This window comes from Alligator mississippiensis, chromosome 2 (genome assembly GCF_030867095.1).
Source record: "Alligator mississippiensis isolate rAllMis1 chromosome 2, rAllMis1, whole genome shotgun sequence".
In the NCBI taxonomy this organism is placed as follows: Eukaryota; Metazoa; Chordata; order Crocodylia; family Alligatoridae; genus Alligator; species Alligator mississippiensis.
The window spans coordinates 207,129,903-207,143,419 of record NC_081825.1 but is presented as its reverse complement, the minus strand read 5'-3'; the positions used below and the strand labels follow the sequence as shown (position 1 = coordinate 207,143,419).

Sequence of the window (13,517 nt, the reverse complement as noted above, 5' to 3'; positions counted from 1 at the left end):
TCAATATAACATTCAAATTAGTGTAAGTATTTTGATTTACATAAGCATAGGGTCTGGCCCTTGGAATTCAAAAAGAATACTAGAAACTTGGCAGAACTACACAGTCTGTTAAAACTAAAAAGTACTTACATGAACTTTCTCACCTCAGTAAGCCAACATTATAGGAAGCAGATCCTTCATTTATATTATAAATTGTTACTTAAGTAAATTGAATCCCCTGGAGTCAACAGAGCTGTTACAATTTATGTCAATAGAGCTCTAGACTTTATGGGCACGTCCACACAAGCAAGCATATGGCTTGCAGCAGCTCATATAGAAGTGGTGCAAATTTGAGCTGGGGCTTTTTGCCTTTGTTGTGTGACAAATTGTGCCACTTAACGAAATAACCCTGCCTGGCTCCTCCTGGATCTGCAGCCAGGGGGAGCTAGAGCCTAGGGCCAGCACATATGCTGCCCCAGCAGTATAAAAAGCTGCCCTGTCCTGCCCCATCAGTACAAAAAGCTGCCCTGTCAAGTAACTCAGGGCTACTCACTCTCAGGAGCTTCTGGGGCCCAGCCAATTGGTGCATGGGGACACTACCCCCTGTGCCAGCTGGACTGCTGAAGCAGGCCTGAGACTTCCCCACACCCTGTACCCACTGCAGCAGTCTGGAAGTGGGGTGGGGGCTGCTGCCTGGCTGTGACCTGCTGTGTACCTGCCAGACCCGGATGAGGCATCTGCCCCTCTGGACAGCTGCCAGTGGGCTGTGGTTGCACAGAGTGTGTGGCACTACTGCCATGTGTGCCCCCTGCTCGGCCATCTCGGCAGCTATCGCCCAGAAGATGTTCTGGGTGTGGTGGCCTGATTTGAACTGTCAAAGCGTGTCCTCCTGGCCCCAATTGGCCAGGAGGTCAGCCACAGCCAGCTGGGCCCAAGGTGCCAGCTCTGAGCAGACAGGGTCCTGCCACTGGCCTCCCTAGCAGGAATTCTGGTGTTCCCTATTGGAAAACTGAAAAATCCCTGATAAAAAAATTCCAAAGTCACTCTGTAAAAAACCCCAAAATCCATGTTTCTCCACAATTAAAACAAAAGACGACTATAGAGAGAGAGAGACAGTGATCAGTTGGGCAATGTTTTACTGATATATCTACAGTGTTAAAGCAATGTGGAAGCAATGTGGAGACAGGGTCTCTATCATAATAAAGTTAATTCTAAATACGTTTCATGAATTCATGAATGTATGAATATATGTTTTGCTGCCCCCCCAGGGACTACAGCCCCCAACAGGCACTACGCCCCCCCCAGGGGTTACAGCCCCCCACATGGGCTACAGCCTTCCCACAGGGGCCACGGCCCCCCCCCCCCACAAGGCTATAGATCCCCAACAGGGGCCTTGGCCCCCTCACAGGGGTTACGGCCCCCATGTGGGCTACCCCCGCTACAGGGCCCACATGCCCCTCCCCACCCAAGCTTGCTCCTCCAGCCCCTGGATTACTGCCCCGCCTGGCCCCATCCCCCACCAGCTCTTGCAGTCCCTCCCAATGGCTGCCCCCCAGCCTACCCCCACTCCCTCAGACCTCCCCAATGGCTGCTCGCCTGGCCCCATCCCCCACTTGCACCCCCAGACCCCCATGGCAGCAGGGGGCAGCAGGGCCCAGGGTGGGGCTGCTAGGGCTGTCACCTGGCTCTGCATTGTGTGTGGGGACCTGAGTAACCCCAACAGCAGCTGGAACTGCTGGTAAGTGCCAGGGGGGTTGGTGTTTTCCCCCCCAGATGCTGGGTTGGGGGGGCCAGAAATGGGGGGGGGGCCCCGGGGGCTGGGTGAAGGGATGGGGGGGCTCAGGGGGCAAGTAAGGCTGGGCAGGAAAGGGCTCCGGGGGCTCAGGTGGGGGATAGGGCCAGGCAGGGCAGGGATCGGGGGGGCTCAGGGGGCAGGTGGGGGGTGGGGCCAGTCAAGGAAGGGATATGGGGGGCTCAGGGGGCTGGAGGGGATGGGGTCAGGTGGGGCAGGGATCAGGGGGGCTGGGGGAGCGGGCAGGGCTGGCAGGGGTTCCCCCCATGGTCCCCTCCCCCCAACCTCTTACTTAACAGCAGTGGAGCCTGAATCCAGCTCCCTGCTGCTGGCACACTGCCTGCCCTGCATGAGCAGGCAGTGTGCTTCAGCACCAGGGTGAGGGCTAACCATAGAGACACTCTGGCAGCCAGAGCGTCTCTGTGGAGGACCTAGCCTCCAGTTGTCTCAGGGCAAATGTGCAGCACGGGGAACATTTTCTCATTCCTGTACGTGCCTCTTGCAGTGCCTCAAACGGGTTTGAGACTCTGCAAGAGGCATGTGCAGGTTCGTCTGGATGCGCCCTCTGTGTGTGTTTTACAAAGCAGGACCCAACATGTGATTTTATGGGACAGAGAATAAAAAAAAGTTACAGGTAAGATTTTCAGAAGTGCTCAGAGTGAACATAACTTTCCTTCAGTTGAGATAACTGATTTCAGTGGGATCAGTTTTGGACCAAACTGAGTTGGAAAATCCTACTCTCTTTTTAAAATTGCGTATGTGTGGAGTGCTCAATTTAGCCAGTTTTTTTGACAAATAGAGCATAACCCAAAAGAAAACTCTTATCATAATGTAATGCAACTGATCAATAAAGCTATTCATATGAGTAGTGCAGGCATGATTTGACTAAAGGTGCCATTCGTGAAAGACCTAATTGTCCTTCACATATATTTTGCCTTCAGATACATGCATTTATCTGTCATTTGGAATCAATGGGAGCAGAGAACAAATATCTGAGAGAAGAACATTGTTCTTTTTTAATACACCAACAGCTAATTTCATTTTTTAAAAAGCAACTTTAAATGATTTTGGTATTTTTAATATGAAATTTAAGAGGAAATATTTTTAAGGAAAGAGAGTAGTTAAAAAGAGAGTAGTTAAATAATCATACTGTTGATCAAATTAACTGGATGAACACTGCATACTCTTAATCATGTTAAAAACTTATATTCCTACTTTTGTGTTAGGATAAAATTATTCTGTCCCGTAAAGCATTATAATTCTATGTATATTAGAAGTACATTCTACATAGAAAACCACACATGACTTTAGCTTCACTTACCAAGGGGAGGTCCATGAGTCATTAGTATATCAATGCCCTCAGGTATAAGGTTCCACTTGTCTAGCAAAGACTGACCTCTGGGTAGGTTAAATCCCCATCCATTAAACCATGGTGTCCTTTGGAGGAAAATAAGACAAACTAAATCAGTCTGATACAAGAATCATTCCTTTTTTTCAGAATATTGAATTTAATTTTTTTCTGTACTCTGTCAGGCATGTGTCATGTCTTTTTAAGATTACCTGTAGGTAGCACAGCATTTATTTTTGGAAGGGTCTGTCCTAAAAGTGTTTACATGGGCCCTACACTATAGGTTGGACCCTATGGCTTGGGTCTATCCATTACATAGAAAGGAGACAGTCAACACAATCACTTCTGGAACCAAACTTCTTCAAAATGAGAGGATGTTCACTTCAAATATTTGTGTTTGAGCCCATCTCTACAAACAAAATTATTTGTGAGAAGGGGAGGTTTAAGAGGACCCCAGTAGTGGAGGTGATAAGCCCATAGAAAAGTTGTGCTTTCCCTATGTACAAATATCAGAGACATTGATCTAAGTATCATAGACACTATTTCTACCCTGACTGTGCCATGGTAAATTCCACATCACTCTGTCCTACTTATGTTTATTTTCTGCAACACCAGAGCACGATGAAATTATTTTACTGTGCACCCCTGAATATTTCAAAGCCGGCATTGCTCTCACACCTGTAAGAACCTTTAAAAGATATCACAAAAATTGTAAAAAATCAATACAGGTATAATTTGGGGGAAAAACTTAGGCCTTGAGTTTCCCCTGCCATAGAAGTGATCATGGTTCACTGTTATAGAAGCCATCTGACACTCTGTATAGGCACAAGCTCTGGTATTGAAAAAGTGAAAGCAAATTACAGCAAAACTGCTCAAAAAATAAAATGCTTGTAATATGAGAAGTCCAGAAAGAAACAGTTCTGCAGTGACACCATCAAGATAAAAGTAATTATATTCTCACATCCATTACTAACAATGTTTTAGGTTATCATTAGAAGTCAAAGAATTTAAAAAGTTTCACTTGTATTTCCCTGTTTCTGCATTTCACAAAGAACAAACAATGAAATTAGACATGTGAGTTTTACTTTATATTACGAAGACTCCCAGAGTAAAACCTCAAGTCTAAACAGCCTAGCAAATCATGGCTTATTGTCTAGACTTTGGGCTTTTCTCTACATTTTAGCTCCTCTTCTCCCATCCTCCAGTCTTTTAGTATCATTATTCTGAAACGGGCCATCTACATGGGAAAAAACTTCAAGGAAATGTTTACTTTGTCAGTTCATAATGAAATCATTATATGTAATATATGCCTGTCCTGTAAGAACTGTTTACTACTATGTCTCATCTCAATCTGGACCAAAATTAAGCTGCTACTTTTCCTCTGAAATTATTATTCAAAGGTGGTTGGTGGAGGGGCTCTGTTTGTTGGGGACAGAAGAGGGAGGGGTGGCCTGTTTGATGTGAGGGGAATAAAAACTATTGTTCTGAGACCTGTCTGCAGTAAGCGTGGTGCTGGGTGGGGTCCAGGGGCAGCTGTCCAGCTGGGCTACTGTGGGGAGTGCAGAAGGAGGTGGTCAGCCAGCACCTCTTGCACCTGGTGCCCTGGTACCTGCTGGCAGATGTGCAGCTCACCCAGGGCCTTGGCAAGGGGGCCCTGCTGCTCTCGCTGCCACTACAGCTGGTGCTCCCACTGGGAGGCATCCTCCACTCACCATGAACTGGGTAGGTGGAGTCCCCGATGAGGAGGGGAAGGACCACCACAGCACCCAGGTGCAGGTCCAACACCCATGGCACAAAGCACCCACTCTGCAGCAGGGCTGGCAGGGTGGAGTTCTGAAATGTGGGCACTGTGGGAACTGCCCACTCGGCCAGTGCTCACTGCTGAAGGCACTGCAGTGGCTGATGACAGCCTAGAGCACAAGAGTGAAAGCTCCTCTAGCTGTGATTGGGGTGGTTGTCATGGGGTGGGCAGGTGATGGGGATGTTGGTCCTGTCCAGAGCCCCGATGCACTGGGGGAATCCCAGGGCAGGGGAAGCCCGCCACCACTACCAGGGGATCATGCACCCAGAGCAAAGTGTGCCCCAGCATGTCCTGGAGCGTGCTGCACACCTCCAGGACAGCCTCCCTAGCAGTAGCCTTGCCCACACCAAAGTGTTGGTCCACATAACAGAGGCTGACAAGCATGGCTAGCTTCAGCAGGGCAAGAACTAAGTGGGTCACAGTAGGGAAAGCCACATGGCGGTGTCCTGCCACTCCACATACAGGCAGAGCTGCTCCAGGAGGTCCAGGAAGGTGGCCCAGGTCATTCTAACACCTCCAACCATTGCTCATCATCTCAGGTCTGCTGGATGATGTGTAGCCACCAGTCCTGGTTGGCCAAGTGGGACCAGAGGTGGTGAAGCTGGAGGCCCAAGAGGCCATAGAACTTATAACAACTTTTTTTTTTTCTGTTTGCAGACTGTTATCAAATCTTCCCTTCTCTTCTTTAAAATAAATAACTCAAATTCTTCCAATCTTTATTCATACACACACACATGCTTTCCCCACAGCAGCCCCTGTGATTTAAATAGTCATTTCTATTGTAACTATTTCAGCTTGAATCTACTAAATTCTGTATATTCAGCCAATGGCGATGCATAGGGGGTGCATGGGGTGCATGTGCACCTCCGGAGAGCGCTGATGCACCCCTTGACAGCCAGCATTCCCTGCTTAGGCGATGGGCAGTGGGGGCAGGCGAGACTGCTGGTACCCCCCCGAGAGTGCTGGCCAGGAGAAGTGATCTCTGAGGTCCCCCCATAGCCAATCGTGCCAAGCACTTCCAGGTCAGCATGACACTTCTGGGTCAGCACTATCAGCTACAGAGGGACCACCCCCATTGGCGTGATCAGCCATGGGGGAAGCCCCCTGCTTTGGTCACTGACTGGCCACTGGGGGGCGAGGGGGGGCAAGTGCCCCCACCTCCAACTCAGGAGGCACCAGTCACCCATGTATTCAGTAAAGTATTGTGCCCTGACCAAGGAGAGTCACTTATGCAGCCTCAAGTTTTGAGGGATGACAGAAACTTGTTAAAAAGGCAACACGAGAGAGCACTTGTTCAGAACAATGCCAGTAAAACCACAGGCTTATGATACAGATTCAAGTTTAAATGAGATCACAAAAAGGTCACCCCACATTTGTACTATTTTGTGTTGTGGTGCAGGCAGAATGGAGCTGATGTACTGTGAATCCCTCGAGTGGACAAATGAATGACTGTTTATTGCCAACAGACTTTAAGGCTAGGGAAAGAAGTTATACATAAACCAATAAAAGGGATAGGAAACCAGTTCAAATCTGTAACACAACAGAAGTTCAGTGCACTTAAACCACTTTCAAAATTGCTAAAAACCAGTTTAAGATAAACCTGGATGGAGTAGGATCAGACTTCACTGATTTAGGTTAAATTGGTTTATTGAACCGCTGTCCCAGATGCAGGGTTACCATATTTCCAGTTTAAAAAAAGAGGACACTTGTGGGGGGGGGGGGAGAGGGGGGGAAGGGAGTGGGGGTATATGCTTGTGGCCAGGGCAGTGATATTCCCGTGCCCTGCCCCTGTCCCTCACTCCCAAGCCACAGCCCCTGCTACCCTGCTGCTGTCCCTCACTCCTGACCTACAGTACCCCATTCCCCAGACCATGCTGATACCCCTCACTCCTAACCCGCATCCTGCTGCCCCCCATGCCCTTCACATGCCCCTGACTCCCAACCCACCCCCCCCCCGGTCCTGCTGGTGTGCCTCACTGCCAAGTCATAGCCCCTTGCCCCCACTCCCACACTTACCTGCCTGCAGCTGTTGGGGCCCATGTACAGACCATGTGATGCCCTGGCTTCCAATCATCTTCCCTGCTGCCCCCAGTCCCAAGTAACTCCTTGCTGGGGCAAGCCAGTAAGTCACGGGAAAGCAGAGCCAAAGCAAAATCCCAGACATCTGCTGATATTTTAAAAACAGCCCGGACAGAGATGGGAGGACCCAAAAAGAGGACACATCAGGGAAAACCAAGACGTATGGTAACCCTATCCCAGATCCCCTCCAGATTCAAGTTAGCTCACAGGGTGGGCGGGCAAGGCTTGGCCCAAGCTGTCTGCTTCAGCCAAGAAGGAAGGTGTGCTCTAGCACCCCCCCAGCTTCTAGCCTGAGCCACTGCAGGCATTTCCAAAATCAGAAGTGAATGTCTGTTCACTTGCTTATCAGTTCAATCTACACAGCATTGACTAACCTGTGAAGATTGAATTGATTCAGCCTCAGGCTTTTTGACTATCTGTACTTAGCCTAAATGTATATGGCAAATAAGTGGCAAAGGCTAGAGCAGGAGCAGCATAACATTTGGTTCCCCATTCTATGGATGTTTACTGTGGAGCTGCCTAATTAGCTCTGCAGTAGTCTCCATATCTACATGTGTGGCCCAATTACGCTGCAGTAAACTAATAAATGTCACCATAGGTTAGTACTTGAAAATACAAATGCTATCCTGTGGCAGCATTATTTACTGCGCAGCAACACGTGTGTATATGCTGATGGGGCTGGCTGAGGCACAATGGTGCTTCAGTGCAGAGGCTACCTGCTGGCTAGCCCTGCACTGAAACACCCTTGTGCCTGGGCCAGCCCCTCCAAGGCACACTGAGCTAGGTCAGAGCAGCCCTAGGCTGGCAGCTGACCCCCCAAGCCCTTTGCCAGCTGGGGCTGTTCTGACCTGGCGCAACATTCTACAGTTCTGGGTGTACATGTAAATGTGGCACCTGGGTGCAATAAACACCAGCGCAATATGCACCAGAATTTATTGCTTTGCATTAACTGCATGTGTAGATGAATGCTGTTCCAAACAGATAGAGTTTATTTCTAACAACTGTTACTTTACTTTACAATTACTTAAGAAAATTAATTTGTAGCGGTAGCTACAAACATCTGCAGTGGTTTTCCTGGGTGGATTACTAAAAACAAAGTCCTCAGCTGTGGTTGGGAAGGATTTTTTGTTTTAAAGGAGTTTTTAATTGATTTTACTTAAATAAGTCTGTGCTATCCTGTAGACCAGCAGTCAGCAACCTATTCAGGCTGTGAACTGATATGAGTCAGCTTGGGTGCAAAGTAGGCAGGTGCTAGGACCTGGCCACCATCGCCAGTTCTTTCTGCTGTGGCATAGGGAAAGCACCTGCCACCACTGTTTCACCCTGCTGTAGCATGGGTAAAATCCCCATCTCTGAACACTGCCAAAGTCCCACATTCATATTCTGTGGCTCTGCAGGCCAGATCCAGCCAATGGGCCATAAGATGTGAACCCTAGCTGTAGACCAATGCAGAGCTGTTTGTTAAGGCTGCTGCAATACACATGGCTAGAATCTGCCAAATGCTGAGTTGGTAACAAAGTGAAAGAGATTAGCTGTCACCTAGAAATATTAATGGTATCACTCGGTGCATCTACATGAAACTTGTATAATCAAGTACTAAATAAATGCACAGCAGCACTGGTGAACACTTTTTTAGTGATACTACTGCACAGTACCCTAATAATACTGTGCAGTAGTGTATTAGCACTGTATGTGCTGTGATGTGCTACTGCACAGTATTATTCAACTACTGCACAGTTAGTATCTTGTGTAGGCATGCCCACTGATTTTTAAAAGGTTCCACAATAAACTAATACCATCGCTGAGGTCCAGACCAAAATAGAGCGAATGATAATAAGGATTTCATCTCTGTTTACATCTTAGGCCTCACCAAACATAACTTCTTTATATATGGTGCATGGAGTGACATAGGTCCATCCAGTCCTACACATCAGACTAAGTCTGAAAGAACCTAATTTAACCACTGCTGGTTAGAATCACACTGCACTTCACAACATCTTTCAAACGCCATGGAATTGTCATGATAATTCTTGATCTCTGGCTCACATGACAGTTCAACCCTCCCCTGATTGCAAAGCATCCTTATCATTTAGGAATAGCAGTTATACTGGCACCAGATGTGTTGCACAGAATATCCAGATTAAAGGCAGACACCTGACCAATTTTTTTTCTCCCTCCTCAATTGTTGATTTCTAATGCAAGAAGGTCAGCAGTCTCCCCAAAGATTCCTCCCCACCTGGCAATCTGGAAGTTACTCTTTCTGCAATTAGAAAGATGATTTGCAATAAGCCACAAAACATCTTCACACCTTGTGGTGCTGGAGATGCGCACCCCACTTGACATAATAGCAACAGGGAGGAGAAATTAAGGCTTCACAACAAGACTTACATCTTCTTGCAGGTGCATATTTGCAAGAGCTGCCTAATGAGAAAAAACAATTCCATCTACCTCAAAAAGCAGGAAGGGACTCATTTCTCACCCATTGACTAGATCTCCATTTTCTTAAGTCACTATTTTGGTGTATGTTTATTGTTGCCAAGTATATACGAAATAATGCAGTAATGCAAAATGTTTGGGTGCCTCAAAATTCAAAGGACAGAATCACAAGCCAACAGTAAGGATCATTACAAATGGATATAAGAATTTCACAGCATATTACAGCCTTGAAATTTTTAAAGATGACATCTATGGCCAATTTGCCTTCAGCTCCTTTCTGACTAGAAACTCACTGATGTCTATTATACAATTCTCCAGCTTCAGGCAAATCAAAAAATAAACATAAAATGTGTTGATCTGGGTTCTAGTCTTTCACACACACAAGTTTTACACAGTAGTGGCTTGATTTCAATCCAGTCCTTTATTTTTTTGTGTCCTTGTGTGGCAAGAGATTTAGCAGAATTCAAAGATCTGTTAAATTTCTGACAGGGCTGTGCAGTTAGTGCTTTTGTTATGGCCTTGCACTTGCAACCTCTAGGCCATGGGTTCCCAACCCCAAGGCCGCGAAGGGTTGGCTGCTGGTCTGCAGGAGGGTTGGCTGCTGGACCAGAAGTCCAGAAGTGATCGGCATACTGCTGTTTTATACTACAGAGTACAAAAAAGGGTTGGCTCCCTGCCCATAGTATGTCGGTCACTGCCGGTCCACAGTTTGCCGGTCCACAACCACGTCTGGTCCGCGGTTTGCCAGTCCACTCACTTCCGGTCCATGATCACTTCTGGTCCGTGGTTTGCTGGTCGGCAGCATAAAAAGGTTGGGAAACCCTGCTCTAGGCTACCAACTGTGTGCCTTAGCACCTGCACCACCCCAGCCCCCATTTCAATCTAGTGATTCCAACAGAGTTACTTTAAATTTATAATACAGATGCAAACCAGAGCAGAACCAGTAGTCTCCTTTGGTTTTTAATGTACATTAGAAACATTTTTAGTCCCCCAGCAAACAGCAACTTTAATTCAATAAGTAAATAGCTCAAGGAGCAAAAATTTCATTCTGTTTTCTTTTCACAGGCCAGTTGTGGGGGAGTGTCTCAAAATCCATCTCAAAAGGAAACACTTACACACAAGCAATAACAATAATGAAGGGCTCCTTATTTCAGGCAGCACTTAAAGCAAACACACAAACCTCCAAGATTGCTAAGGAAAGAGACAGTTCCATTAACAGAACAAAAATGATAGGACAGGGCACTAAATATGCATTCCCAGAATTGTCAATTATGGGACTGCCCTATAAACATATCCTGAAAGTATCTATTTCAGTTTTACATTTAAAATGTAATAGTGAAGAGATCCTGAACTGAAAACACTGCAAAGGCAAGACATGACCTTTGTGCACAATAAAAGAAGAGCCTTTCAATAAAAACAACTTGAAAAATGTACTGTGCACAAATGTTTGCTATGGAGGAAAGGTGTGCGTGCTTTCTCTATTTAATAAAATGAACAGAAAGTGCATAGTAGGAAGACACCAAAAATTGTTGTAGCAAAGAATGAGGGGGGAATTATGATAAAGTGTGTGTGTTTGGGGCATATGTTGAATAAGGATATGTCATAAGGTAAGCACTGCTATAAAGATTTTTAAAAACTAGGAATGTCAGCTCCATAGAACCCCATTTTGATTACACCCTTTCTTATTGCAAATATCAAAATATTATTCCAGAATGCATACTGAAAACAGGCAGCAAGGAAGGGTCAGAGTGGAAGTCTTGAAAGCTAAATATAGTGTACTTCTCAAATCTTCGTGTGTACAAGGACAGCCTTGCGGTACAACCACAGGATGGAGAATGAGGCAAACCTGAGTCTATTGGCTTTAGAGTTGCTGCACAAGTTTAAATGAGTAGCTTAAGCATTCCAATCTGTAAAATGAAAATATCTAATTAAAAAGCATGAATGAGACTTCATTCCCTGGATCTCTTCCTCTGGGTAGAGCGGAAGTGCCTTGTGCCACACAAGCCAAATACTTTTTTCTTATCAAAGCAAGTCAGCTAGGCCTTGTGTTTTGATTTAGGGAGAACTAAGTAGAAGAATGTGGGTGTATTTGGTCATTTTTTTCTCCAGAGATGCTGCTATGTCCTGGCAAACTTTGCCCTACTTCCTCCCATCCAGCTAAGCTGCACAAATCTAGAAAAGGGATGAGGAACAATGACAGTGCTTCCTGTTCTTGATCTTGTGGCAGACAGGAACAGATCCTAGTCCCTGAAGCAAAATAAAGCAGCCTACCCTGGCTCTACACTAACTGGGGATTTCTTCATGCTGGAAAACCCTCAAACAGCCAATTAAGCCAGGTGCATTTCCCCTCTCTTCTACCTGAGCGGTGCCTGGCAGAATTAAGAGGACCAAGGATCTGGCTAAAGGTTTGTTGTTGATTTCTCATTGCCTTTCCTTTTTTTTATGTAACTGATTCAAACATATCTAGCTCAGAATGACAAGCACCGTGAACATGTGCTGGTTAGTTTCTTCAGTGCCAGACATTTGTATTGTGTATTTTTCATTATACCAAGTTTTTAAAAAATGGATGCTCATGTGGGCATAATTGACATGTACAATTACATGAAGAATCATAATTATGTAAATGACAAACTAGATGCTTCCCTAAAGAAGGCCACGCAGATTGCTGTATGTCAGTGGTTCAGGCTGTGGTTAGTGGACCACTTGCTGGTAGTCCAAAGATTGGAACATTTAGAGAAACAAACCATACATAATTGTTGGACTTGGACACAAGAACATCTTTTTCTTGTCAAGTGATTTGCCTAATGAAAAGCTGGAGAATCACAGGCCTATATTGTTGCACCTACCACTATTAAGTCTGTTTGAAATATGGTGTTTCTCATTTCAAATTTACTGACTAAATTACTGAGATGGTGATTCAGCATAATGGGTAATGGAAAATTCAACATAAGGTTATTTCAGCTTGAGTCCTCTGCTTAAATTTGCAAACCCTGAGTTAAGAAAGAGCACTTCATCTTCAAGTCCACTGAAGCTATTTGACAATTTCCAAGATGTTGGTTTGAAGATCTGGCTCAGGAAACAGATTATAGACACAGAAGGAACCTTTCAACCCCTACTATAAGTAGATAATATTTGTCTGAAGTGAATTCATCTATGCATCCTCAAACAAGCTATTTTCCCTCTCTCTCACCTCTCAAAAGACCCTCTGTTTCCTCCCGTCTTGCAGCCCCCACTTTCTTAAGCCTGTTGCCAAGGTTCAACAACCAAAACCTGTTAATTTCAGTTTCTGTCTTCTGAAGATCTATTTCAGGATGAAGCCCTTTTCTCTAATAGACTGGATAACTCTGAACATCAGTTCTCTCACAGGGTGTACTGATAGAGATTTTGGGGGATGATACCGATAGCCGATATTTAAGGAGGCATATCGGCCGATACTGATCCAATATCCAATACAGCTGCCTCTAGGTGGTAAGTCTGGTGTGGTGGAACGGGATGGAGGAGGGAGGAGGGAAGGGACATGGGGGGCGGGCAGCTCAACGCCCCCGTGGTGAGGGAGGGGGCAGGGGCAGGCTCTGCCCAGCTGGGGCAGGAGGTGAGCACGGGACAGAGCCACAGCTTGTGGGGTGGGGGCAGCTTCCACCGCTGCTTGTGCCCCTGGATCTGCACGGTGAGGGGGAGGGTAGCAGCGGTGGGATGGAGCCAGAGCTGGGCTGTGTGGGGCTTTTCTTGTTGGGGGCCAGGCTTGGAGCGAGCTCCAGCAGTGATGGGAAGAGGCTGCAGCCACCCCAAATTTTGCCGCAGCTCCACTCCACATGCTGCACAGATCCAGGCGCCCCTGCCCCCACCCCATCCTCCTGGGGTGCAAGCAGCGGTGGGAGCTGCCCCCACCCCACATGCCGCAGCTCTGTCCCGTGCCCTGGCTGGGCAGTGCCTGCCCCTGCCCCCTCCCTCACCACTCCCCTTCTTACTTACCAGCTAGAAGCAGCTCTCCACGCTGCTGGCTCTGCTCTGCGCTGCTCTGCAGCATTTATCAGCTAAATTATTGGTCCCATCAGGCTGATATCCAATATAGACAATTTTCT

General features: G+C 46.6%; 1 protein-coding gene across 5 annotated transcripts in view; it reads right to left on the bottom strand.

Moving 5' to 3' along the window:
- Positions 1–13,517, bottom strand: part of MPPED2 (metallophosphoesterase domain containing 2) — a 149,766-nt gene that overhangs the window by 8,869 nt on the left and 127,380 nt on the right. For all 5 annotated transcript variants that reach the window (XM_014602170.3, XM_019477101.2, XM_019477098.2 and 2 more), the window contains exon 5: positions 3,093–3,208. In XM_014602170.3, the coding sequence (XP_014457656.1) occupies positions 3,093–3,208 (116 nt within the window). The remainder of the gene's footprint in view (positions 1–3,092; positions 3,209–13,517) is intronic.